At 48.9% G+C, this 27379-nt stretch overlaps 4 protein-coding genes across 7 annotated transcripts in view; 2 read left to right on the top strand and 2 right to left on the bottom strand.

Annotated features, from left to right (window-relative positions):
- Positions 1-13151, top strand: part of CAPZB (capping actin protein of muscle Z-line subunit beta) — a gene marked incomplete at its 5' end in the record, with an annotated part of 54047 nt that extends 40896 nt beyond the window's left edge. For 2 of the 3 annotated variants that reach the window (XM_080358849.1, XM_080358848.1), the window contains 5 exons: positions 740-881; positions 1404-1520; positions 8131-8196; positions 8909-8985; positions 10079-10193. In XM_080358849.1, coding sequence (XP_080214975.1) covers positions 740-881; positions 1404-1520; positions 8131-8196; positions 8909-8985; positions 10079-10181 — 505 coding nt within the window. In that variant the 3' untranslated portion in view covers positions 10182-10193. Of the gene's footprint in view, positions 1-739; positions 882-1403; positions 1521-8130; positions 8197-8908; positions 8986-10078; positions 10194-11994 lie in introns of those variants that run through there. The other variant, XM_080358850.1, reaches the window with a different exon arrangement.
- Positions 13152-15147: 1996 nt separating this feature from the next.
- SLC66A1 (solute carrier family 66 member 1) lies at positions 15148-20175 on the bottom strand. Of its 2 annotated transcripts, none has more exons than XM_080358865.1 (8): positions 19816-20175; positions 19358-19576; positions 18606-18735; positions 18291-18378; positions 17078-17232; positions 16583-16675; positions 16022-16207; positions 15148-15754 (listed from the first exon to the last, which is right to left on the bottom strand). In XM_080358865.1, exons 2-8 carry the CDS (start codon positions 19525-19527, stop codon positions 15656-15658), a joined length of 921 nt encoding a protein of 306 aa, XP_080214991.1. In that variant the 5' UTR covers positions 19528-19576; positions 19816-20175; the 3' UTR covers positions 15148-15655. The 2 variants fall into 2 exon arrangements, with proteins under 2 accessions (XP_080214991.1, XP_080214992.1); XM_080358866.1 differs by having other exon boundaries at positions 19801-20175.
- Positions 20176-20302: 127 nt separating this feature from the next.
- LOC308049334 (aflatoxin B1 aldehyde reductase member 2-like) lies at positions 20303-24421 on the top strand (the record flags this gene model as incomplete). The annotated part of the gene is made up of 7 exons (XM_080358912.1): positions 20303-20507; positions 21416-21603; positions 22097-22201; positions 22702-22798; positions 22900-22999; positions 23306-23435; positions 23911-24421. The coding sequence occupies 7 exons, from the start codon at positions 20303-20305 to the stop codon at positions 24070-24072; spliced, it is 987 nt and encodes a 328-aa protein (XP_080215038.1). The 3' UTR covers positions 24073-24421.
- A 7-nt stretch (positions 24422-24428) lies between these two features.
- Positions 24429-27344, bottom strand: MRTO4 (MRT4 homolog, ribosome maturation factor). Its single transcript, XM_080358913.1, has 8 exons — positions 27274-27344; positions 27136-27194; positions 26962-27065; positions 26749-26830; positions 25898-25965; positions 25532-25683; positions 25306-25382; positions 24429-24997 (listed from the first exon to the last, which is right to left on the bottom strand). The coding sequence occupies exons 1-8, from the start codon at positions 27299-27301 to the stop codon at positions 24842-24844; spliced, it is 726 nt and encodes a 241-aa protein (XP_080215039.1). The 5' UTR covers positions 27302-27344; the 3' UTR covers positions 24429-24841.
- Positions 27345-27379: the final 35 nt, after the last annotated feature.

Genomic DNA, 27379 nt, shown 5'->3' on the forward strand with positions numbered 1-27379 from the left:
AATGAGCCCAGTACAAGCGTTAGGAAGGAGGAATTGGGTTCTGCAAATGTCATTGCTGTGTTAGTTTTCTAAGACTGTACTTTTTGCTATGAGAAACCTGAGATTTGGGTAGTCTAGCTTACTTTCTGCTGTATACCGTACCTGAGGTTGGAACAAGATGTAAAGCTCAAAAGCATCCCTTCATTTCTAAGAACCTGAGACTCAATTCAACTCGATTGGTGATAAATCAGTAAATCAGCTTCACACACACTTTTGAGACAGCAGCATAAAGCTACTTACTCGCTCCCTTTTGTCTTAATTAGCGGACTTTATTGTAAAGGACTTCCAGACTTTCCCAATAGCAAGAGAAAAGGAAAAAAAAACCCCACCAAACTATAAAATAAAGCCTTACTCTCAGCTTACTTTGTAGCTTGTAGTTTTACCAGCTGTTATAGTTAATTGGAATCAGAGGAATTGTTTGCTCAGGTACTGTAGAAATCTGTAGCTAGCTCTGTTTCTCACTAGACTTTTATTCTCCTTTAGAGAAATGTACAGGATTTTTGTAATTAAAGTCTCTGTGTTATAAAATGATTTAAACCGGCGTGGTTCTAGGTATATAGTGAGAGTGTGCCATCTGAAAAGAAAAAAACTCTTTACCAGGATATAGAGTTTCTGCTTATTAAAAGATGGTTATTATTCATATGTGACTCTGACTTGGATCCTGCTCACTGTAACGTGGCTCTTGGATTGCATCCTGCAGGTATTTTGAAGGTGGAGTCTCCTCCGTCTACCTCTGGGACCTGGATCATGGTTTTGCCGGGGTGATCCTCATTAAGAAAGCTGGAGACGGATCAAAGAAGATTAAGGGATGCTGGGATTCCATCCACGTGGTGGAGGTTCAGGTACAGCCTCTAGGGCAGCCGATATTCCTAAGGGAAAACAAAACCCAGTTAATTCCAGACAATTAACGAGCACAGGTGTTCCACCGAACAATGCAATATTGTGTTAGGGGCTGTAAACTTCTTTCCCCTGTTAATTTTTGAAAATTCCCTGAAGCAATTTGGACAGAGATAAGTCAGGGCTGGAATCAAAAGGAATCCCAGAAGAATTGAAAGTATGTTACTTTCTATGCCTGTGATCCTGAGATTTTTTTCTTTTAAAAACATAAACCTCTACAGATAAATATCACTAATTAGGTAATAAAAACACGGTAATAGGAGGTTAAATTGCTCTAAGTAGATTTGCTTTGGAAATTTAGGGGAATGTGCACACTTAAAATTGCTTTTAAGAACCAGACTGTGCTGTGTGAGTGAGGTTACGTGTATCTATCCTGTTGCTTGTGGGCTTTTCAGAGCCAGCCACCATTTAGGTTTTGGAGGGATTTTAACCTTTTGTCACCTTTTTTGTTGTCCTCCCACTTGTAGGAGAAATCCAGTGGTCGCACCGCTCATTACAAGCTGACCTCCACAGTGATGCTGTGGCTGCAGACTAATAAAACTGGCTCTGGTACCATGAACCTTGGAGGGAGCCTCACCAGACAGGTACGTCTGTACATCGGCACGCGCGTACGCTGCAGAACCAAGGCGTGCCTCTCCTTATTTATATATATATATACAGATATATATACTCAGTAGCCCCCCTCAGGAACACAAAGCTGATTTTGTGAGGTGTTGTATAAACATCTCTTCTCCTGCTGCGCATGCAGCCCCGTGAAACAGCGAATGCGTAAGTGTGTAATTACCAGGGAGCCCCTTGAACTTTGCTCGATGGCAGCTGAGCTTTCCATTAAAAATAGAAAACATTCAGGAGGAGTTTAGACTTGCTTTCGAGTCTTAGTTTTTCTTTTGGCTTTTCTACATTTTGATACTTCCATATGTGCTACCCAGAGAGATATCTTTACCTGTAAGATTTGCCCGCTTTCTTACTGGAAGATTCCAATAGGATGATAAAAATACAAGATGAGCTTATGCATTCAGGATTTTTGTGCCGGTGTTAATTACTTGGAGTCTCTCTTGTGAGAGGTTGTTTTGCAGGGAAGGTGCCCGCCAGATGACTGTTCTTAGTCAGGATCTGCTGGGCTTGGCTTTGCTGGGCGAAGGTGCTTCCGTCCCAGCCGCCTGCCAAAGGCTGTTGTCTCCCTGCTTCGTGCTGCTGCTGAATTGCAACTGCTTGAGATCTGGACTGTGGAAATCAGTAATAAACTCTGGCAGACAGGAGGCTTATTGTACGGTCAGGAGTGACTGGAGAGGTTGGCAGCAGCTAAAACTCCTTTATGAAACTTCCCAGGGCAGAGCGTTGCTTTCGATACAGAGGACAGCGCAGACTCTTAAACGGTTCGTGTTTTTGCCCAGGTTTGAGCCAGGTGAAGGAAAGGACAATCTGTGATTGCGGAGACAAACTGAAGTTGTGTTAATATTGCACTCACAGGAGCTTGCCCCAGATCTAGGTGACTTTTTCTTTCTTTCCACATTGTTGATTTACAGAAGAAGCTGATGGAAAATCAGAGGGAGGGAAAAGGCATCTGGCGACAGCTTCGAGCATTGCGTACCCCTTTAGAATGTTTGCAGTAATTACACCCGAGTTATGGTGACCCGGACAAATATTTAATCACAGGCCTTCCTAATACTTTAAATCATCGCTGTGAAGTGGAGGCCAAGGGCTTGACTCTGGCCGTGGCCTTATGGTGCGCGAGAGCCGAGCCAAGGAAAACAAGAGTCTGTGGAGAATGGGTGTCCTCAGTACACCTTGGCCTGAGCTTGTTTAGTTTGACTTCCACTCTCGAAGCTTTAGTGAGGAGATTCATGCTTCTGTCATCATTTTAACAGCAGATCGTTTAATTCAGATGTGATGCATTACAGCAGGGGCCTGCTTCCAATGCAAGTAACCGTAAAAAAAAGCCACTGGGGTAATGATGCACTGCTTCTGCACAAACAATGGAAACTTGACGTTCAGAATGTAGCTCTGGGTCGGAGATCATTCTGTTTGCAGATGCTCAGTGGGACAGGCTATGGCAGAATCCACGAGAATCTTGCTGCTGCCTCGAGGTGTGTTATGTGAGGAGGAGCTGTTTGTCCCGCGCTGTTTGTTGAGCTGTAGCTGGGCTAAACCGAGTGCAAGGCTTTTACTTCGCTGTAAATCTCGTTGGCCACATCACCTAAGGACAGCAGGTTTGGTTTTTATTTTTTGATAGACTTTTCATACAGTCTGCAGCAAACTTGGGCACTGAACGTAGGTTTCAGTTATCTCTGGAGCGGTATGTTACAGTTGATATCACTAATCTGATGTCTAAATTATACTTTTGAGATCATTTTGTCCATAGTAAGTTGTACATGGTTTTGGTCAACTTAACGTATAAGCTACTTGACCACCTTTTGATCCTAAAATGTGAATAGCAGATGTCCTCACATTTCAGTGGAAGTTTTTGAAGTGTTCACAAGCTTTGTAATATCCTGGCTTATAAACTGATGGCAGAGAGAACCTTTCAGAGCTTTAAAGGGAAGTGTGGTGAGAGCCATTCCTTTGAAACCAGTTTCACCTCGTAGCTGCAAATCAGGTATTTTTCGAGTGATGACTGGAATGATTAACTTGGTGGCCAGGAGCAGGCGCGAAGGAACAGCTTGGGTCTAGAAGTGAAAGTCTAGAAATAGCTGTTTTCTGCTGTCATTTCCTATCGGTGAAATATTATTCCCCCACATCAGACACAAACACAGAGGGGTTTGCTGCCTTTGTTACCACTATTTGGAAAAACTTGTCTTTGCCTTTTTTTTGATGTCTCCAGACACTTGTTACTACAAGGCTCCCATTTAGGCTATTCCTAAATGTTGCACTGAATTCCTAAGAATATTTTTATCTCTTTCTCCAAGACACCATGTATTTGAGTATTTGGACACCTGGCTTGGGGCCACACGTTTTGTTCTGGGTAGATACTACTTAGACATTGTGTCCCTATCCTACATCTACTTTAATGTCATACACTGAGAATTGACATTTCTCATCCAAGTCATTGAACTACTACTTCTCAGTAGTTTTCCCAATGTGATTTTTAATACACTATAAGTTGTCTCTGTTTATAAGAGGAAAGTAAACGTGTAAGTAAGTACATGCATTTTACATTTGTAAGTGAACAGAATAAGGAAAGAGGGAGAGACAGGGTAGACGGAGGACTCAGCCTGTTTTGGGAAACTGAAAATCTTCTTTGTGTAGAGGTTCTCAGGACATGGGGCAGTGCCAGGGGTTGGGTTATGGTTGGACTCGATGATCTCGGGGGTCTTTTCCAACCAAAACGATTCTGTAATTGGTGTGTTATACGCCGTCTGTTGTGACAAGGGGCTGCAGAGTGACGTGTGGTACGTATGAGAGCAAAGGACAGGACACGTTACCTTCAGTTTACAACAAAGGGAGCAGCACTCGTAGGAAAATGAAAAATGCCAGCAACTTTTCAATTACCGTTCTCCAGTGAGTGTAGGTACCTCCCACCCCCCTCCTGATTCAAGCCAGATGCTTGGCAGATGATTTTCTCTCTGACCGACATTGGGGTCCCGTCCTTTTTGTGTACATTGGAATGACTTGTGTCGTTTGCCACAGCACCGTATTGCTTTAGCTGAATGTTGAGGTTTCATTAGGCCACGCTTTTATTTAAGGTAAGAGCAGCTGTGTGATCCTGTTTCGTTTTATGCAAAGTAGACATAGCCTTCCCGTTTTCTGGCAAACAGTCAAAGCTGCACTTTGTTGGACACATTTCTGGAGCCCCCTCCTTAAAAGCAAGACTAACAGGTGCCTTTCTGAGATCTCGCCTTGCACAAAGAACCTGTGTGTGTTTCCTAAGCCAGGATGAACGTTGTGAGGAAGCGCGAGTTTGCCGAGAAAGAAGTTGGCTCAAAACCTATAGTTTATTTACATTCGGAGGTGCAGGCAGGGGGAGGATATAAAGTTGTAGGGGAAGTGAAGCCTGGGATTTCAGATTAAAGCAGCACAGATGTGTGTTGATTTTCATATTTGAAACGCTCCCTGGCAAAGGTGGAACGTTTTGCAGAGCTGGATGAAGGCTGCTCTGTTGCAAACCGCGCTGTCCCTGCGTCCTGCGATCTAATGCTGCTCAAGAAAACACCAGCAGAGACATTCTGCCATTTATCATAATAGCTAAACCCTCTGAGGCTTGTGCTCTGCAGTTAGCAGAGTCATATATTTTCATCAAGTTGAGCTTTCATGTAAAGGCCCATCCCACCGACTTCCAGATGTTGCAGCAGTAAGCGGAGCATTGGGGAGTGTGTGTCCTCCAAATGGTTCTTCAAGTCGTTGCTGTCACCATCCTTATGTTCCTGGAGTAACTGTCTCTTTAATTGCTACCCAAGTAGTATTTTGGGATGCAGAGGGCAGCAGAGATGTGCTGAACAGTAATTGCCCGGGAAATTATTTCTGCTTCAGATGAACATATGGATTTTACAGTGGTTCAGTTATATAACAAGTGGTTTAGACAAAGAGTTCAGTACGTATGGACAAGTGGCATAGAGAGCTGATGTAGCATCCCCAGGTTTGCTCGTGGGTTTGAACGTACAGTTTGGTAAAGGATACAGGATATTTTTGGTTACGCTGGTTGGAGTAAATATACGCAAAGGCCACACAAGGACGCAGTAAGTTCTGGGCTGAATTCTACAAAGCTGCAAGCTCCATAGAGCTCACAATCTTCATTTATCTAGTTACAGTTTGAAATAAGCATTGGAGAGAGAGGCCAAACTTTGCCTTACTGACATCCAAATAATTCCCCATATTTTGCACCTGGAGGCTTCAGTCTGCCCGCTGCCTGTGGCTCGGGAACCTTTGGCTTGTGTTACTGTGTTTGTGTTTCATTAAAGAGATTTTCCCATCCCTCTGTGGCCAGAGCAGCTGCGGATGTTGCCGTCAGCCCTTCAGAGCAAAATGGTGGATGAGTTTCTTCCTCATCTCTCTAGTATTTTTAGACACTTCCGCGATGAACCAAAGTGTTTATCCAACTTAAATTTCTCTCTTCCTATTAACTCATCCTCCAAATAACGTTTACAGAAAGCTCAAACAGCTGCCGCATTCCACGCAGGAAACATCCGAAGTGACCAGCCAGCCATCGAGAGCTTGATAGACCCAAAAGAGTGAGTTCCCTGTGAGTCAGACTCACAGCAGATGGCGAGGGAGCCAAGCGCCGCGTCTCGAACGGGAGAGGAGCCGCTGAGCCCCCTAGATGGGACTTGGCTCATTCGGGAGCGTTGGGTTTTTGGCTGAGCCTCGACAGCAGATGGGGAGTGACAGTGGGAAGATGAGCCGCTTGTTAACATCGACTTACAGAATGGAATTTCCCCTCGAAGCAAATTAACCCCTTTATTTAAGCAGCTCTAGGCTTTTTGCTTTAGGTCCGTGCGGTATCAGCTGCCGGAAGGAACCTTTAAAAATGCCGACAACTCCGCTGTTTGTATAACATGGCTGCTTACTGACTCTGAACTCCATTAAAACAGCCTCTCGTAACATCTGGGCTTCTAGAGCGTGTAAAAATGTTTTCCTTCTGGCAGCAGTTTTTATGGAGATGTAATAATATACGTTTTGCCAAAAAAAAAATACCAAGTTATATTTTCAGATTCTGCTTCTTACCCGTGAGCTGGGCCTGTCCAGGTGTGGAAGAGACTCGGTGGGGAGCCCATGGAAATAAATGACCCGCTGCCAACTCCCCGGCTGCCCCATTTGCCCAATTTGCTGCTAGTTCACCAACTCACCGTAACGTTTATACGCGTGGTTGCGGAGTTCAGATGTATCTTCTCCCTCTCCTGCGACTGGATCCGTTCTCCAGGCAGCGTGTCTCCATTACGTGTAAACAGTCTGACTGCGATCGAAAGGGAAAATTAAACAGCCTTGTTCTTTTTCTCCCCCTCTTCTAGGTTATCTTTTGCCTTCAGGGTTCCAACTAAATTACATGCTTCCCTAAGCCTGTTAGAGACTTGGCTTATTAGAAGAAACCTGTAGCTGGCCCAGATTTTTAAACTCTACCCTGAGGGAGGGATATGAACAGATGGATAAGAGAATTCAGTGGGATTAGCAAAGCCCTTTGAAGACTGTTCTTCCCACTACATTTTTCTCCCAGTTTTGTTTTCGTGCCATCTCAGCACATCTTGTATCAGTTGAGGTCCCTGGGACTGATGTTTATAGTTCAACAGCTTGTCTAGCCAGGATTCTCCTCTCAAGAACTGGAGATGATGATGTTTTCCCTAGCGCAGATCATGGATGGTCGGCCACGGGCTCGGTGTGGACGTTACGTGGCGCAAAGTCGGATTAAAATAAAGCAAATATTGCGTTCTGCAGTACCAGCTCCCAATTTTTGATCTTAATGATGAAAAAGCTCACCTGGTTCAGGTACCTCTGCTGTTCAGACACTACACTAAGACCATGGGATCATTACACGCTTGTGTTGACCCAACTTTGAATGTCATTGCAATCAGCAATCGGCTTTCCCCTCATGCTTGCCACTTTGTATTTCCCCCTAATAGTTAGGTAAATATCGGTTTGGGTTTTTGGTCTAAGAAGAAAAAATAACTACAAACTGTCAAATTTCTCTTTCCTTGTTATTGCAGCAGTTTAAATCAGCACCACTCTTGCAGGTAGTTGTGGTTTTTGTGTTCTCTGCACCTTCCCTCTCTGCTGGAAGGTAAATAAAGCCTAAAATGTCTTGTGCCAGGAGATCCCGCAAATGGAGAATGTGCCACACGTGTGGTTGGAAGGAGCGTTTGCGATAAAGATTAAAAGAAACAGCTTTTTTAACAGGGTTAGTTCCCAGCTGTTAACCCACCAGCACCATCCTTGTGTGCATCACATCAACAACAACCTTGTTTTCCCGTCCCCACGCTGTGCGTCTTGTCCTGCTACACGTGCCCTGCCGTGATCTCCCGCAGCCCCGAGTGACAATGTTGTAGTGCCTGTCTACACCGAGGATCTACAGCACCGCTTATCTTCTGGTTTTTATTACACTACATTTCTGTTATCAACATGTGAGCCGTTATCTAGTTCGGGGAATTTCTCAGTCTGTTTGCACATTGAAAGAATAGTTGCTCTGGGATTTTGAGACCCGCTTCTTTCATCCCTTCTTTTGGTAAGTAAATCTACCCTTGCATTTTCACCTGTATCTTTTCTTTCTAGATGGAGAAAGATGAGACCGTGAGCGACTCCTCTCCACACATAGCCAATATCGGACGCTTGGTAGAGGTAAGTGCACTGTCCTGTATGAAGGTGCTCTTGATTTCCTTCATCTCCACAGCCACTTTGGCAAGAGAGGAAGGAATTCTCAACTAAAATAAACTATAATGCATTTTTGAAAGGAGCTGGGAAATAAAAGGAAAGCAGATACTTAATTTTTTTATCCCATTTAAAAGTTTTGGGCTGGAGTAAAAGTGACCTGCTGAAAAAATGCTGCTCATTTACAAGATCTTTCTGAAAACTGTTTGTCATGCGGTTTTAAATTATGAGTCGCCAGGTCAAAAATTCAAATTAACCAGTAATTGTAAAACTATTTACCTGCTGGCTTTGCTAAATGGCTGACTTGCTGCTTATAGTCCGTTCAGTACCAGGAAATTACAGAGTAAGATTGGGGTGAGATGCGTTTTCTTGCAGCTGAATGCAGAAAAAGGAATAGCTGGACTGAAACTGCCCTCTTGTGGTCCAGAAAGACGGCTCATAGCCTGGAGTAATTAACTGGGGGGACAGGAACAGAGCTAACAGAGCTAACAAAGCCTTTATTTCTTTGATAAGAGCAGAGAGACAAGGACATGCTGCCTCCTGTGAGAATTGAGGTAGCGAGAATACACCAGGTTGAACCATGCGGTGACAAGTGTTGTACAGCAAGACGAACACATCAGATGCACAGAACAGTGATTCCCGAAAACGTGACTAACGATCTGCTTTCTTCCTTTTTATCCAGGACATGGAAAACAAAATCAGAAGTACACTGAATGAGATTTATTTTGGAAAAACAAAGGACATCGTTAATGGGCTGAGGTAAGGGGCTCTCCGGCTGATTCTTGGCTCCCCCGTGGTTCTATCCCCAGCCGAGCACTTGATCTGCTTTCGTTTGCTGGAACGCCACTTTCCTACACAAACTCTTTTCATGTCCCTAATTGTTCAGCTCACGGTGCTTTGGAAACATTATTTGTTGTGTGGAGTCCAGAGAACATTTCTACCTTGTAACTATAGAAATCTGAAGCAATGTTTTAATCCCTTGTTCCCTCAGCAGGAAGAAAATAGCCCAATTAGCAACACTTGTATTTAAGAATTATTTTTAATTAGGAGTTCTATTCTTTACAGTGCGGAAAGTTGTACTTAAATTCTCACTTCTCTTTCTACTGTTCTGAAAAACAGTCAGTTGGTGCTAGAATTAAGTCATGACATTAATGGTTTGCGGTATTTAGACTTTGTTTGAAATTCTGTCATTCTCTCAACACCGCTGGTCAAAACACAGTGTGCTAGACCAGATGAAGTGAATGAACCCCCTGTGCCTTTCTGTGGGGAAACTGTACTGTACTTTTCAACCCCTGCTCATTTCTGCTCAGGAATTTTACATAGAAATCCCAATGTCAACGAAGATAGACTAATGGTGCTAATTAAATGTTTGTGCTGCCTTCTGAACAGCGTGGGCAGAGGGAGCCGACGGTATCTGAAAAGCAGCTGTTCTGGGTTTTTTTTCCAAACCCCAGCTTTCATAACAAGCCTCTATTTTCATTTGCGGTGCACAGGGGTTTAGCCAGGAAGCATTTATTACCGTTAAAAGGAATTGCGTAGTCCAGTCTTTTTTCCGCGTGAACGTTGCCGTAAGCTTTTGTAATTGAATCGATTTGCTGTGTCTCCCCGTTGCTCCGTTTGAGTCACGGTACTTTGTGCATCGCTGAGATGATCCGCGCAGGACTGGTAACGCAAAGAACGTCTGCCTCTGGCTTCTCCAGCCTTTCCCCTGTTTCTTCTAACTGATTTCTTTACGTTTATTCCTCCTGAGCGTGTTCCTGGTGGTGTCCAGAATACCAGCTCTGTGTTACCGACCTCTTCTGACTGTTCTTTTCCCTGTTTACTCCCCTCGTTTCCAAACTGCTCTCTGTAGATCTATTGACGCTATTCCCGACAACCAAAAGTATAAGCAGTTGCAGAGGGAACTTTCTCAAGTGTTGACCCAGCGCCAGATCTACATCCAGCCTGATAACTAAACCGATCCAGGTACCCCCTGCCTGTGCGGTGTGACAACCTGCACTAAACCAGGACTCACCCAGCTGAGACCTCTGCATGAGAACCCAGACCAGAACTAACCCCTAACTCCCGCAGACTGATCAACGACGTTCGATCCCTGTTTCACCCAAGGGTTATTTCTTAATACAGCCAACTAAACGCTGTGATTTCCCATTTGAAATAATCACGCTCGGAAATGTGGCAGGATTTACCACTTTGCACTCTGGCTTGGGAGCAAGGAAGGAGCCGCGTGGTCACGGACCCAGAGCGGTGGCAGCTTGGACTTGATTCCATCCACAAGCCCCCGGACTCTGTCCCTTGTGCACCATGAGTTTTTTACAGCTGTGGTACACCGCTCGCTGAACAAACTCCCTGTAATCTTAGCGTCCTCCTTGCAGAAATTAATGAAATCTTGAAAATCCCGCAGTTTTGAAAAAATTAATGATTGGAACTTCCTGTGACTTCTGAGTAAACGTGAGCTCACCCCCCACGCGCATCCCCTGTTTGCCTGGTGTATCTTGAATTTGGAGCTTGAAATCCGGTCCTGCTCAAGCCCTCCCGAAATGTTTCTGCGCCCGCTTGTGCTCTGCACAGCGTCCCAGGGGTTTGTCCGGCCGCTCTCCATGCCCAGGACGCACGGCAGCGACTAACCTCAGCCAGCTTAACCCTCCACTCCAGCTCGTAATGAGTTACACGTGTTGTCTTAAAAATCATTAAGCTGACGAAGGGGAAAATGCACTATTGATAATGGCCAAGAACCACTTCTTTAGCCTGTGACAAATGCACATATAAAATGTATATATTTTTATGAAAGCAGCGGAAGTCTCCAGAGACGAGAGAATGGAAATACTGCTAGGAAAATAACTGACACAAAGAGCAGCCTGGTTTACAGGAGACAGCATCCAGGCAAAATAAGGTAGCTTTGAGCACTGAAAAGGGTGTGAAATATCATTTATATGGGGAGAAATTCTACCAAACTGGATCCTAACCACTCCTCGTGTGGTAGCAACTCCTGAAAAGTCTAGTATTATTATTCTATCGAATTCTATCGTATTTATGAGAGCTTTTTTAAAAATGGCAATATCTTCTTGTGCCATTGAAGATGGAGGGTCCTCCACAGCTGCCCTGCAGGGCAGCGATCAAGGTGACTCCTCAAACTTGTAGCTTTTCTTCTGCAACCAAACTTCTAGCAAAAGGAAAGCCAGGCAATAATCATGCTGGCAGTATCTCTGTTCTTCGGCTGCTTTGATTCCCTGATTACTCTAGGTAAGCTCCAAACTGCAAACTAAATTTGAGAACAGAAGCTCTGGCCGCTTTTCCCACCGGTGAACGCACCGCAGGGAAGTTTTGCCACGGCTGCTCGAGCCTGGGTGAACAGTCTGCAATAAAACAAGGGTTCAGGAGCTCCCCACAGCCCGGCGCTTTTCACCTTCCTGGGTAGAGGTGGATTTTCTCTGCCTGCCCGTCATGGTGACTGGGAGAGCGCTAACACCCTTCGCTGGTGCTACGCTGCCTACAGACATGGGGCATCTCTCCCTCCAGCGGCTGGAGGCGGAGCGGAACTGGTGGGGCAGCGTGTCTTTTGGTGCCGTCCTTGCTGGAGTGAATTTTGCTTGGATTTACTCACTCGAGTGTTCACTTTGCCTTCTGCTTTCTGTATTAAAACAGGCGAGCTGAGCTGTGGGTTCCTGGGTTGAGGTGTTTCCCTCTCCTCTCACCTCGCGGGCCCGAGACCCGTTCGAAGCTCCGTCCCTCCCATGTCCCCTCTGACTTGCGTTTCCTTCTTCCCCGCAGGTCTGTGCAGACTTTTGCAGACAAATCAAAACAAGAAGCTCTTAAGAACGACCTGGTGGAGGCTTTGAAGAGAAAGCAGCAAAGTTAAAAATACTCTTCATGCTAACAAGACATGCCATGCACTCGTTAGATTCCTTTCTTAGAAAACTCATCCCCCCCGCCCCCTTTGCCCTTTTCTGTTTCGTCACGTCACAATTTGCATTCAATACTCTCCATGCGACGCCATCTTCTCCCCATGAATAAAGCTGTACAAACTTTTTCAGTCTCTGAGACCTACTTTGCACCACATTTTACTATTTGAGACCTTAGGCTCTGTTTCTGTAGAAGTCCATGTATTATTTTTCTCAGCCCCTCTCTTCCCACCCTCCCCCATTTATACGCATAACCACGGATCATTGTTTGTCTTTTCCTCCCCACCCCACTCCTGCCTTTTGTTATTAATACATTGGTGTAAAAAATGTAAAACAAGAATTTATTAAATACTGTGGTGTGTGAAAGAGGAAGAACTGGAAAAAAAACCTTAACAAAAATCTATTCCACGTATGTTTGGGGGCTGGGGACAGGGGGCGGCTGGTGGGAGGGAGGGACGAGAGGCTGTTCCTCGGTGTTGTACTATACTGACTAAACCAGATTTGCAAGGAAACGTCCATTGGGAGACCTGCTGAAAGTTCTGCTCTTCTATAGCCTGGTTCCAAGGCGCTTTTCTGTCAATTTTTATGGAATGCAAAAAGGGGTTTTTGTTTTGATTTTTGGTTTTTTTTGTAAAGCTTAAATTGAATCTACATCTGATACTTGAGCCTCCATACTGAAATAAAAAAAAAAAGAAAAAAAAAAAAAGACTAAAACAAAAAAAAATAATAAAAAACCTCCCAGGAAGCAGCGTGTGTGGTTGGTGTCTTCATTTCTTTCTGTTTCATGCGGTGTTACATGGGGATTGTGCTCTAAGCGCTTTTGTCTGTAGCAACTGGGACAATTGGTGTGGGTGGGGAGACGTGGGCCAACCCCAACCTGGAATCCAAACACCGCTGGATTATGTGGCCGTAGAAAATGAGAATGGTTTTATTTATATATATATTTGTTTTTCTCTCGCATCCAGTTCAGCTGAAAGTTGTTTTCCCACGGGTTTGCTGTCCCGATGCTCTTGGCAGGTGGAGCGGGATGGAGCTGCGTTCTTCCTCTGCTCGTTGGGCTCCCGAGACATTGGCGTCCTGCTGGGATCGACGCTTTGGGAAACACGGAGAACATGGACTGAGAGGAGGAGGATGATTCCGGCTTTCCTAGGTGTGTTACAAATACACGCGGTTGAACCCACGTGTCCAAACGCTCCGAGCAGAGGCCGTTGGGTTCGCGTGGCGATTGAGGTGGATGGTTCCAACCATGGGTGCTCCCCCAAAAGCTCCTTCTGCACATTGTGATTTGTCCCCTTTAAACCGTCGGCGGTCAGAAGGATGTTGCACGGCACCAAGGTGCTTTGGTTATAACAAACTTTGTCCTTTGGTTATAACAAACTTTGTCCTTTGGTTATAACACACTTAGTCCTTTGGTTATAATACACTTAGTCCTTCGGTTATGACAAACTTTGTGCTTTAGTTATAACAAACTCTTCATCCTGGTGAAACTGAGAAAGCAAATACCGGCTGGGCCCATCCTGTTGGAACGAGCCTTTTGGTGAACCTGTGCAAACAGAGCCTGTTTGGCGTTAATATTGAATACGTGCTCGTAGTTGACTTGGGCTACACAGGGACACCCCAGTTGCTCGTGTGCAATTCCACAGTCGTCCAGGTGTGAGCTGCAGGGTCAATGCAGCAGTTTTTATTCCTCTTTCTCTTCCCAAAGTGGTGTAACCTGATGGTTTTGATACTAAACTGACAGTTTGGGTACTATATATGTATTTCTTTACCTCCTTATGTTAGAGCTTTTTTGTCTAGCTTCAAGGAAAGCCCTTGGTTAGCTGGTACGTGGGAACTATTTCATGTTGTGAATGGCAGATGAGGCTCTTCATTTCCGCAAGGCAGGCAGGCCAGATCCCGTCCTATCCCCCTGCGTGGCTCAGCTTAGTAAATCCAGCTCTGTAAACCAGCTGTGCCTTCCCCAGCGCTTCAGGGCTGAACTGAGCTTAAAATACACTCCTTTAATAAAACCAAGCCCTGGAGTCTTTATCTGTAATAAACAGGTATTGAGGTCTAAGGGAGCTGTGCTTTTTGTCTTGTTAGGAATGTGCTCATGGTTTTTAGTACTATATAGGAATTGTTTTTAGTACCATATAGGAATTGTTCTACTCTGATGCCTGGGGAAAGACAGCAGAGGAAATCCAGGACTGGTTTGGGGCTTGGAGCCCCATTGCCTGCGAGCCTGGAGGGGAAGGATTGTGAATTAATGGAGTGAAAAACCCACCTCCTTTGTTCAATGGGCTCAAAGAGCCTGGAAAGTGTTCTTTCTATTTCTAGAAACAAATGGATCAGCTCCCCATGCAGGCACAGCCCATGTATCAATTAACCCGCTGCTGCAGTTTGATGGGTGTCAGGTATTCTGAGCCCCATTTCGCCTCCGAGCGGGCTGAGCTGTGTCACTGCAGGGCTGTGGTTTGACTTCCTCGGGAAGGACAAACGTCACGAGACTGGCTGAAGAATCATAAATTAATGATGATACAGCTAAAGCCAAAGGCCGACAGCGGGGAAGCAGCTGGAGATGGGGAAAAGGGAAGCAAAAAGAGCTAATAGCAACTGCAGGAAAAGGAAAGTTATTGTTTTTAGGACAACTTGTTTTAGATTTTCCTTCTGGTTGATTTTCCTTGCCCAGGGAGCCTGGGCAGTGCAGTAGAAGGGTGGGAGCCACCATGCTGGTGTGGGGCTCCAAGGGGGGATAAATTCATCAGTGTTGGGGATAAATTCATCAAGTTGGGGATAAATTCATCAACAAGGGAGGGCAGGACCAGAAAACATCTCCTGCCTGGCTAACTGCCTCCGCAGCTCAACAGAAAGAGATGGAGCAACGTCCCCAAGATATCCCTGCAGTTAAAACGTGGGCAAGGCACAAAAAGAGAACTCGCAGAAATAGAGATGATAAGATGCGTTAAGAAAGAGGCAGGAGCTGCCAGAACTGGCAAATAAAACCAAGGGAGGCACGTGGGGCAAGGACTTGTTTTATAGACGTGTGAGCTGTGCTAATTAAAATGGGTACGTGTGGACCCAAACACTTTGGTTACGCTGCTCATTCCTTCTGAGCCGGTTGCAGTCAGCAGAGAAAGCTCGGCGGTGGAGAGGACAGGCCCACAGAGGTACGTGGTGCTTGTGTTGGTGGCACATCGGTCACCTCTGTCCCCTCAGGCTCATCCCAATTTGCTGGTACCAGGAAAGCTCCAGGTCACCCTTGAGAGACGGAAGCGACCAGGCTCAGCCGTGGGGTGTAAGAGCAGCACAGAGCGACCTTTTGAGGTATCGAATAATTCCCTGTTTATCCCATTAGCATCATTGGTACCAAAGAGGCACGAGGTCTCTCAGCAGCATCCTCTGGCACCTGGCTGGGCTCAGCAACACAATGTGTCACTCGCGGGCTCAAGTCCTCCCAAGAGCCAGCAGGATGGAAGCGCTGGTTTGTCCGCCTTTAGGACCAGTTTTCTCCTCTGAATCGTCCTGTTCTCACTCCGGGGAAGGTCCCTTGGTCAGCTCTCCAGGTTGTCCCCCTGCTCACCGAGCAGAGCATCCCTCTCTTCGCGGGTACCGGGTCTTCCTCCCCGATAAGCAAGGAACTGGAAGGAGATCTGAGAACGTATTAAGGCTCTTCACGCAAGAAAAAGTGGATTTATGCGACACGTTGGGTCTCACCACCCAAAAAAAGGCAGGAGAGGGAGAAACAGGACAAGAAGCTTAACGCAAACAAGGGTTTGAAGCTGTTGCAACAGCGTAAATTACTCAGATGGTGAGCAGCTCAGAAACAACTACTGAGTAGCATCAACCCATCTGCTCCTGCCTGCCCCGAGACGGGATCGCTCCCTGCAAAGCTTTGCCGGCGGGACAGGAAAGGATACGACCACATCGAGGGAGAGGACGCCCAGGCTGCCAACCAGCCAGGGCAGGTGGTGCAGGACGTAGTCGCCTTCGCCTTGGCCCGGCTCGGGGTTCTTGAGGAGGACGCTGAGCCCGTAGAGCGAGTTCCCCAGCATCACCAGAGCAAAGAGGGAGTAGGAGACGCCGGCGGTGGATTTCCTCTTGTACTAGAAAAACAGAGAAAAGGAGCTTGGGTGAAGCTCTCTGAAATCTCACTAGTATTAATCACCCGGCCCGCAAAAAAAGAGAAGAAAAAAGGTGGTGACTCAGTGCCAAGGGTCTTTTAGTTCCCGTTTTGCTTGTAAATGAAGTCAAAATGAAAGTCTCACCCTCAAAATATTGGTATGTTAAAGGGAAGGGAGAAAAATGAATCAGGTTTTGGAGCAGAAATACAGAAAAACAGTCCCCTTACGAAATGAGCAGAGACCTGGGACCTCTGTGCAGAGGAGAAAGATGATCCCAGCGCCCTCTTTGATCTGAAATCTCAGGAGCCCAGAGGGTCCCCAGCACTCGGCTGCCGTCCCCCCGGCTCACACACTTACATTAGTGTAGATCTGGGGGACTCGGGAGCACAGGTACAGCACGGAGGAGATGGAGCCGATGGTGAAGCCAATGATCTCGCTTCTGGTGAAAGGCTGCAAGGCAAGGGGGACACCACGGCCCCCGTGTTTTCAGAGATGCATTTACCACCTGCATGGTGGGTCCAAGCTCAGATTTTGCTTTCTCCACCCACCCCTTGCCCTGCTGAGCACTGAGCGGGATCACCCTGGCCTCAAGGTGCACCAGGGGAGGTTGAGGTTGGATGTGGGAACAATTTCTTCCTCAAAGGGCTGTGGGGCATTGGAACAGGCTGCCCAGGGCAGTGCTGGAGTCACCATCCCTGGAGGGTTGGACAGACGGACATGAGGTTCTCAGGACATGGGGCAGGGACAGGGGTGGGGAACGGTTGGACTTGATGATCTTAAGGGGCTTTTCCAACCAAAATCATTCTATGATCTTCTCTCCCCCCCAACACCCAGCTTTAGGAACCAGCTCACCTTCGAGCCAGGCTCATCCCCACGAGCAGACAGCAGAGATCTCCCTTTAAACATCAGCGAGTCCTGCGGCACAGCAGTATCTCTGCCCAGGAAGGAGACAGTCGACACCATCCCCAGCGTAAGGCAGACGAAGATCGCGTTGATCGGGGCCGTGACTGTGGGGAATCACACGAGGCTGGTGAGGGAGGCTCCTCCATCATCCCCCTTGGGTTCCAGCACCATCCCTGGGTAAAGAGACCTTCCAGCTCTCTTATCTCTGCAGCGGCACAGCCAGCACCACCAAACTCGGGCAATAGCTGCTGCGGGTGTGTTATCTCGCAGCGATATGGGCAATTTGTAAGTTATCGGGGAGGAAGCTGCTCCTATCTCTGCAGACTGAGAGTGCTCGAGTTTCTTTGGCTTTGGGGCTCTTAAAAAATCATCCCCTTTGTCTGGAAGCTTTTAATCATTTTGACTCGCAACAGTGCACGTTCAAATCCCTGCTCCGACAGCAAGACTTGTATTATGTTCTGTAAACAAGCTCTCCAGCATTAATAGAAGTATATAGTTGATGGGTGATCTATCCCCATGGATAGATCACCATGGGTTGGTTTAATAAATTCAAATGGCTTTATAAGTTAAGTGGTTTTCAGGGTGCCATGGGATGCTTGTTTGTAGTTCACAGAAAGCTGCTATGCTAAAAAGTGGGTTTTCTCTTGCTTTTGAAGCCTTGCAAGAACAGCAGAGGCCTGATCACCGTCCCTTTATACTCCATTTCAACAGGGAGGAACTTCTCCATCACATCAGGGCTACAAGAGGAGTACTGACCTGAAAACAGCTGGAAGACTTCATCCCTTCCCTTAAACACTGGCCTGAGTCAAGAGATCTGGCTGTGGTTTCCAGCTCCAACACATAACTGCAGGTAAGTAATTTCTTTCTGCACTTAACGCAACTCTGGGGGTTTATTTTCACCCCAGACTCTGTGTAGGGCAGTTTGCAGAAGCCCCAGGCACAGCTGGTCACTATTTCCTGGCTGTGGCTGTTGCGAGTACTCAGGTTATCCAAGAAACAAAACCAGCAGCAAACAACACGAGGCCTCTAATGCATCGATGCCTCTGCAAAGCGGCTCTGCCCCATCCATCTCCCCGGGGATCACTTTTCCTCCCAGCTCCGCAGCCCAGGACAAACCAGCCCGAAAAACAGACCAAGGGGAGCGCCCGGACCCCCAACTCACACCCTCCGCCTCGGTTCTTCACTTTGTAGTAGCAGTAGAGAGACAGCATCACCAGGTCTGCCAGCACGTAGTAAACAGCTGTGTAAACCTGCGGGGAGAAGGATAGGGTGGTCCAACCTGCAGAAAGGCTTCTGGTATCGGGGATAAGCCGGAATCGCATCCCGGGGTACAGCATTGCATCCCGGGGCTGTTTGGGTTCCTGGTGCTGAATTAAGCAGCTCCCATCCCATCCCATCCCTATCCCATCCACCCCATCCATATCCCATCCCATCCCTCCTCCCCAGAGCTCGGGATGTTTGAGAGCTGATTCAGTACCTGCAGTGGCAGCTGATCGGCCAGGAAGGAACCGATGAGATTCAGGAGGTCTCCACCCAGCCACCCCAGCAAGAAATATATGGAGAGAGCCCGGTCCATGATGCCGGTTTTGCAGGCTTGGTAAAACTGCCTGCAGAGAAAAAGTCACAGAGACACAAACCGTTACCCCCAGCTGGTCCAGCGCTACCTGGGATCCATCCTCATGTCCCCCTCTTGCTCTCACTTGGGTTATTTTTTTACAATTGTCATCAGCCCAAAGCACCCGGGGGGAGGAAAAGCAAAGATTTCCCCTGCAAATTGGCCCGCATGAGATGTCCTGTCACCCATCAGGTGCTCGAGCCCTTGTGATCTGTCCCTCGTGCGCAGACAGAAGCACCGGCTGCAGAAACAGCCTCTCCGGTTACGAAATAACCTGACAATGCACCGAGATGGAACACAACCCCTCCCGTCCCCCTCCGCCACGGTTATCCCGGCGTTCCAACAAGCCCAGGGCTCCTGGAAATGTTTTTGCTGCACGTACAACTTGCAACGACTGCATTGCAGTTGGCTTACGTGTGGTATTACAGCTGCCAATTAGAATAATAACAATATAATAACAAACAAGGCTTTGAGGCTGTACCGCCTGCTCCATCTGTTAAACCCAGATTTTCCAAGCCTGGTAGATTAGATAATTCACACAGATTGTGCTTGAAAGTTGATATTTTCAGAGCGGGGGGTTGTCGCAAGGGAAGGGTTTTGGGAGCGATACTTACGGAAAAGACGCGGCGGCGAAGCAGAGGATGGAAACCAAGCCCAGGATGACGCTGGCGACGTCCCGGCCGTCCTGGGCGCACTCGTTGAACACGTCCATGATCCAGCGGGACCCATTGGGACACCCGGAGACATTCCCAGGGGGGACACCCCCCCAGCGCCGAGCGCCCATTAAATGGGGCCGTGAATCCGCGTCCGGCAGCCAAACCGTTGGGATAACGCTGGGCAAAAATGCAATAACACGGGGGAAAATATAGATATATTAGGAACAGGCTCGTGGCTTCTCTGGAGCACATTGCAAAAATCTTATTATTGGCTAATTCACCTTTATCACCCTTAATTTTGCGGGCGGTGGGATGGCCTGGGACGGCCACAAGTCCGGCGGGATTTGGTCTATAATTAAAACTAAAACCCGAGCGGTGTGTTGTCGCAAACAGGGACTTACCTGTTTTATTTTTACCTGCTTTATTTTTCTTTGGAAACTCCGCTTTTTTGGAACTTTCTTGTTGTTGTTCGGCGTTGTTTTTGTGGGTTTTTTTCCCCCAAATCCACCGGTTCCTCAGAACCGCGTTTCCTTTACAAACCCGCCGCTTTTTCAGAAACTCGCTGTTTTCCTTCCAAACCCGCCGCTTTTTCGGGAAGTGCCTGCGCTTGTTTTTTCCCCCAAATCTGCTGCTTTCGGCTGAAAACTACCGGTATTTATGTGTATTTTACCCGCCTTTTCACAAGCTCGCTGGTTGGTTGGTTGGTTTGTTATTTCCGATGGTGATTTTTAGGAAACTCGCTGGGACTGCTGTGCCAACCCCGCCGGGCTCGGGGCAGCCGGTACCGGCGGGGACTCGGGGCGGGGCCGCGCTCGGCGCATGCGCGGCGGGAGCGCTGGGCGGGGCAGGCGCGCTCCCGGCGGTGCGCGAAGGGCGCGCTCATGCGCAGTGTCCGCGGTGGCGATGGCGGCGACGGGAGGGCGAGTGCGGCCCGGGGTGGTGCTGGGCGCGATGGAGATGGGCCGGCGGGCCGGGCCCGAGGCCAGCGCAGAGATGCTCCGCGCCTTCCTGCGCCGCGGGTACCGGCTCATCGACACCGCGCATTTTTACGGGGGAGGAGACTCCGAGAAGATCCTGGGCTCGCTGCTGGCGGGCGGCGCCGAGCCCGGTACGGTCGCTCGCTGTGGAGATGGGGCGGTTTGTGAGGAGAAGGGACCGTTCCCTGAGGAGAGGGGACATCCCTGAGGAGAAGGGACCGTTCCCTGAGGAGAAGGGACATCCCTGAGGAGAGGGGACATTCCTGAGGAGAAGGGACCGTTCCCTGAGGAGAAGGGACCGTTCCCTGAGGAGAAGGGACATCCCTGAGGAGAGGGGACCGTTCCCTGAGGAGAGGGGACCGTTCCCTGAGGAGAAGGGACATCTCTGAGGAGAAGGATCATCCCTGAGGAGAAGGGACCGTTCCCTGAGGAGAAGGGTCATCCCTGAGGAGAAGGGGCTTCCCTGGTGAGGGGCTGGAGCACAAGTGTGGTGGAGCGGCTGAGGGACCTGGGGGTTCAGCTGGAGAACAGGAGCTGAGGGGAGACCTTCTGATCTCTGACCTGCCTGAAAGGAGCTTGGAGCCAGGGGGGTCGGGCTCTGCTCCCCAGAAACAAGCGCCAGGAGCAGAGGAAACGGCCTCAAGTTGCGCCAGGGGAGGTTGAGGTTGGATGTGGGAACAATTTCTTCCCCAAAGGGCTGTAGGGCATTGGAACAGGCTGCCCAGGGCAGTGCTGGAGTCACCATCCCTGGAGGGCTGGACAGACGGACATGAGGTTCTCAGGACATGGGGCAGGGACAGGGCTGGGGAACAGTTGGACTGGATGATCTTGCGGGTCTTTTCCAACCCAAACGGTTCTGTGATTCCCTGGCAGGCTGACCCCATCCCTGAGAAGGGCCTCTCCTGCCAGGCTGACATGATTCACAAGAAAAGGGCCTTTCCCTGAAACACCTCAAGCAATATTTGCATTATGCCTCTTGTCACCACTCCCTTTCTGAAGGTGGAAACACCTCTGCTCATTCTTTCTTTCTCTCTGCCAGTGGAAATCGCCACCAAGGCCAACCCCTTGGATGGGAAGACACTGAAGCCCGAGAGCGTGCGATCGCAGCTGGAAACGTCCCTGGAGAGGCTGAAGAGGACGAGCGTGGAACTCTTCTATCTCCACCTTCCTGACCACGGGACCCCAGTGGAGGAGACACTGCGTGCCTGCAATGAGCTGCACAAAGAAGTAAAGTGGGCAGTCCAAGTCTGGACCACCTCTTGTGTCTCTCCCTCCCTCCCTCTCACCACTTTTTCAAACCAGGGCTGCTCCTGGTGCTTTTCTGCAGCGTCAGGCTTGCGCAGCACTAGGAGGAAGGGACATAGGTGACTAGGGCAAAGACGAACAGCTACCGCTGTTGCGTGTTCACGTGGTACCCTTTGTTCTCAAAAGCTCTGAGAATATCTGACCTTTGCTTTCAGGTTTGTTAACTGACTAGGTTAAAATTCATGCTGGTAATGGGTGAAGAATTCTTGAATGGCATTAATCTAATCGTGCCATTTAATTTGAACATAAAACAGGGAAAGTATTTTTGTCAGGTCTTATAATTCATAGCCATCTAAAAGCAGCAGACAGCGATGAGCAGAGAACTCAACTAAAGTTGGGCAACTGTCCTTTCACACCATCTAGATAAAAACTCACTTTTAAAACTGGAACCGAATACACTTTTATTCCTCTGCAGGGAAAGTTTAAAGAGCTCGGTCTGTCAAACTACGCGGCGTGGGAGGTGGCAGAAATCTGCACCATCTGCAAATACAACAACTGGGTGATGCCAACTGTGTACCAGGTGAGGGAGGGGCACTTGCTGTGGTCTGGCAGCTCTTTTGTGGAGGTTAAGATGAACCAAACCAGAGGAATATGGGGCTTTAGATCAGAGCAGCATGCGGGTGGTTGTCTGTGTCCTCACAGCAATGATCAGTCACCATGGGGAAGGGTGTGGGAGCCCCAGATCTTGGACAAGCCCCTGATATGTCAGATGTAACACAGACAAAGAAGCTGCTGCAGTTGTCTGGGAAGTTCTTTCACGTGATTAGAAAGCTGAGATTGCTTCCCGCAAAAATCCGGGCACGTGGTTTTTTTACTTGAGTCAGTGACTCCCTTGATGTGGAACTGAAGAGTTTTCGTGTATTTGCAATCCTTTAGTGAAAGTCTGTTCCTAAGCAGATAATAACCTTGTGTGACCTGGCACTGCTCTTCTGGATAAGTTTTGACAGGTTAGGGTGGGGTGGCTGTTCCAGGTGCTCCTGAGCCAGCGTTTGAAGTTCTTTGTCCCCCTCCTCTGTGCAGGGAATGTACAACGCAACCACTCGCCAGGTGGAAGTCGAGCTGTTCCCTTGCCTGCGATACTTCGGGATGCGGTTCTATGCCTACAATCCGCTGGCAGGTAACGGGGAGGGACAGGGCGAGACTTTGAGACAAAACCACGTGAAACGGGGACTGCAGAGAATCCAGCTCATCCCTAAAGGGGCTGCTGACCCTTTGCAGGGGGATTGCTGACCGGCAAGTACAAGTACGAGGACAAAGACACACGCCAGCCCACTGGACGGTTTTTTGGGAATGACTGGGCTCAAGTCTACAGGGACAGGTAAGTTTTGAGCTGATTGATGAGCAGGGAGATGCGGCAGGAGTGGCTACATAAAAAACTACGCTAATAATCAGCTGAGAGGAAGCAGAATTGTCCAGAGCTCTGTGCATGTGGTTGGCACCGTGGCTTGTGACCGAGCTTTGCTGGGCTGTTTTTAGGCTCAGCTTCTTCTTTGCTCACAGAAGACCTTGGAGGCTACAAAGGATTTTATGAGGCTTCCTGAAAGCCTTTTGTACTTGCTTGGAATACAGATGTATGATTTGCTAGAGGTCCCAAGGGCAATAAGAGTGATTTATTTTCTTGCAGGTACTGGAAAAAGCACAATTTTGAAGGAATTGCCCTAATAGAAAGAGCTTTGAAAGACGCTTACGGCTCCAACGCGCCGAGCCTGACCTCCGCAGCCTTGCGCTGGATGTACCACCACTCCAAACTGCAGGTGAGAGCTTGACGCGGCTGCACACGAATAGGGAAACGTCTGCACACAAACAACGATTATATTTTAATCCAGATATTCCCTGGGTTTGTGGCCTTCCAAAGTGAGCGTTGCTGACCAGACTCTGCCTTTCCTGTAGTCATGGAATTGGAAAAAGTGGAAGATTTTAAAGGGCAGTTACTGGGCCCACCCAGCCAGCTTCCCTGTGAGGGGGTGATTTTGCTTTTCATCAAATTAGGAAATTTATGTTTATATTCCCCACCTCCCCAAAATGTTCCTGTAGCCCCTCGTAAGGTGGGATTTGGCATCTTTTGAGGCACTGGTGTGACTTGGAGACGTTCTGGCCTTGTGAATAGAACTTCACGGTGTCGGTTGTCTGAATTTTACTGGAAAGAAACATTTAAATTTTGGCCTGCAGCGGCTTGGGAGCTGAACGAGGTTTATTTTGGGCTCAGCGACTCCTCTCGCTGCTTTCCAGGGTTCTCTTGGAGACACGGTGATCGTGGGGATGTCCAACCTGGAGCAGCTGGAGCAGAACCTGGACTACAGCGAGGAAGGTCCCCTGCTCCCGGCGGTCGTGGAGGCGTTCGATAGCGCCTGGAACATGACCGCGCACGACTGCCCCAACTATTTCCGCTAGAGACCAGGGCAGGACATGAAAGCAGGTGTGGAGAGGGTGGAAAATCGAGTGCGAGTCTCCGTAAGCACAGGAGAGATACTTACCCCCCTGCCCTTCGCTTGACGTGATTTTTGCCTGTATTAATGAAGTTTTTAGGATGCACTAATGGCTGTCAGCACGTTAGGCCGTGCCTTATTCTTCCTCCCCTCGCGGACCTTCGGCTGGATGCAGCACACACTATGATTTAAAAATGCAGTTGATGGGGGAAAACTGACACAGAATTGGCAGAGGGGCCCCAGTTCTGATTTAATGAGATACTAGATAATTAATTTAATAAATAAAACTTCTTTTCTAACGCACACCCCATCTCTTAATTGTCTCTACAGCCTGGCTGGCATTTTCTTACGAGCGCTCACTGACTTTGAGTTAAATAGTTTTTTCTGAAGCTTTCATGGGACAGTAAGAACAAACCCTCAGCATCCTCCCCAGCGCCAGGCGTGCCGCATCCAAGTTTTGTTACATTTACACGCTTGCTGCCCAATTTTCGTGTTTGAGGTGACATCTCCTCAGATACGGGGGTACTCAAACAGTAACAGGCAGCACTGACAACCACCTGAAGTTTTATATATAGATTTATATTAAAAAAGTAGCATAATTAGGTCATCTTTTATGAAGAACATCTTTGAGCTGATCGTCTTTGTCCTGTGGGTGCAAACACGGAAGGGAAACACCCTCCTCTTTTTCTCTCTAAAAGAGAGAACTGTCTAGTGTCCAAGCACAAGGACTGCTGCTAGTCCTCGTTGCTGTCATCAGCATCTTCATCCTCCTCTTCCTCCTCCTCCTCCTCTGCTGTGTCTCCCACGAGCTTCTGGAAGTCTCCGGTCTCAGAATTCCACAGAAATTTGATGGTGACTTTAAACTCCGCCATCTCGTAGCCAAAGAGTTTCTAGGAAAGGACACAAATCTGTCATTCCCGCTCTCTTCTCTCTGTGGCCAGTCTAACAAGAACACTTAAATAATAAATATTAAATAGAAATATTGCTTCCAGATGGAAACTGCAGCACAGCAGGAGCCAAAGTAACTCCTGCAGAGTTTTCTCACCCACATTAGGAATACAAAAGGGTGTTTACTTCAAGTGCTGGTCACCTTGAACCAAGAACTGGCACCCTCTAACAAAATGAAGCTGAACAGTTAATTATTCTGTATGGGGGGAAATGGGGGCTCATGGAGACTCCGCATTACGTTGTTACTCACCAGGACGCGGGCTTGTTCGGGGGTGAGAACGTCCCCTTCTTTGCAGACTTCATAATCTGACAGTAACGTCACCACTCCTGCGGGGACAAAAGCTCTTGGAGCAGGTTCCCAAAGGCTGGATTCACCCGCCAGGATATGGGGTGCAGAGCTAAGGCACTCTCAGTTATTTAACGTTCTCCTCAAAAGACAAAAACTGCAGCTCGCCCTCCGCGGCCGCCCCACGTACCTTTCTTTAAGGCCGTCGGCAATCCCAGCTGCCGTAACTGCGGCTCCATGGAGTGCGGGAACTGCTCCAAGGGCCCCGTGTCCAGGCTCACCGTGTACGTCGCCTTGTTCCCCGCACGGGCAAAATCCACCTCTTTGAATTTAGAGAACCACCTGGGAGGGGGAACGAGAGGTTTAGGTGCGGGAAGAACATCCCGTGGGGCAAGACGGTGATCACGGCTGTGATTCCTGCCCCAGTGCTGCAGGGGTGGCAGGGAGAGCGGGAAAGTCTCATGAGGTCATTGCTGTTTTAAGAGAAGCATCAGCAAGGCGAGTATTTGAGTGGAAAAAAGGCAGCTCAGCGTTTCAAAGCCACACGGGTACTTACTCGTCCACCTCATCTTTGGTGCGGTTTGTGAAGAGGAGGCCGACCTCACCCCTCAGGTGTTTGCTGACCTGAAAGACAGGAGCAGGCTGTGGGGCTTGGGCAGCGCCCAGGGACTCATCTCAGGCTTAATCCTGTACAACTACAAAATCTCTAAACCAGAGCTCTGGTGTCAGGATTTGTGCTGACACCTCTGTCCTGACACCTCTGTCCTGCTTGGACACAGCATCCTGACTTGTCTCAGTGACTGTCCCCTGTACCGGGCACTGGGGAGGCCAAACCTCGAATCCTGGGGGCAGTTTTGGGCCCCTCACGCTAAGAAAGGCCTTGAGGTGCTGGAGCGAGTGGAGAGAAGGGAACAGAGCTGGTGAGGGGCTGGAGCACAAGTGTGATGGAGCGGCTGAGGGACCTGGGGGTTCAGCTGGAGAACAGGAGCTGAGGGGAGACCTTCTGATCTCTGAATTGCCTGAAAGGAGCTTGGAGCCAGGGGGGTTGGGCTCTGCTCCCCAGGAACAAGCGCCAGGAGCAGAGGAAACGGCCTCAAGTTGCGCCAGGGCAGGGTGAGGTTGGATGTGGGAACAATTTCTTCCCCAAAGGGCTGTGGGGCATTGGAACAGGCTGCCCAGGGCAGTGCTGGAGTCACCATCCCTGGAGGGCTGGACAGACGGACATGAGGTTCTCAAGGGTGGGTTATGGTTGGACTTGATGATCTTGAGGGGCTTTTCCAACCAAAATGATTCAGCGACGGGGTGGACTCAATTAAAACACAGCACAAAGGTGACACAAGCTCTGTCACCTCTCACCATCACTCCAAGACACAACCAGGGGATGCACAGAAACCCTCCAGCCCCCACCTTGTGCAGGTTCTCCTTGTACTCGCTGCTCGGCTCCCGTCCCAGCGCCACCATCATCACTTTGTTCTTCCCGAAGAAGATCCTGGAGCGGCGTGAGGAGGAAGAGGAGGGAGAGGATGATGAGGAGGAAGAGGATGATGAGGAGGAAGAGGATGATGAGGAGGCGGCGCTGTCAGCCCGTCCCACCCCCCCGCCGCCATCCCCCCGCCCCACCTGCTGTGCTTCCAAGCATTCCGCACGTCCTTCAGCTTGTTGTTCCTCATGTTGGCCACGGAGAACACGAAGATGTACTTGTATGTGTCCACGCATCGCCGCAGCTGCGGGGAACCGGTTACCGGGAGCGGGGACCCGGGGGCACCGCGCGGGGCCGCGCCGGGCCGCACTTACCTCCGCGATCAGCGCCTGCTTGGCCTCCAACCCCTTCCTGGGCGTCCGCGTCAGGGAGACTGCGGGGAGCGGGGCAGAGAGGCGGCGTTAGTGCGGGGAGGGGCCGGGGCACGGGGGACGCGGGATCCAAGCGCTCACCCTTGCGGTCCCGCTTGGACTTCGGCATGGTGCCGCCGCCGTGCTTCGAGGCCCCCTCCGCGCCGCGCGGGCTGCTGGGAACGCCGCCGGGCTGTCCTGCGCGGTG

Source organism: Nesoenas mayeri (genome assembly GCF_963082525.1).
Source record: "Nesoenas mayeri genome assembly, chromosome: 24".
Lineage (NCBI taxonomy): Eukaryota > Metazoa > Chordata > Aves > Columbiformes > Columbidae > Nesoenas > Nesoenas mayeri.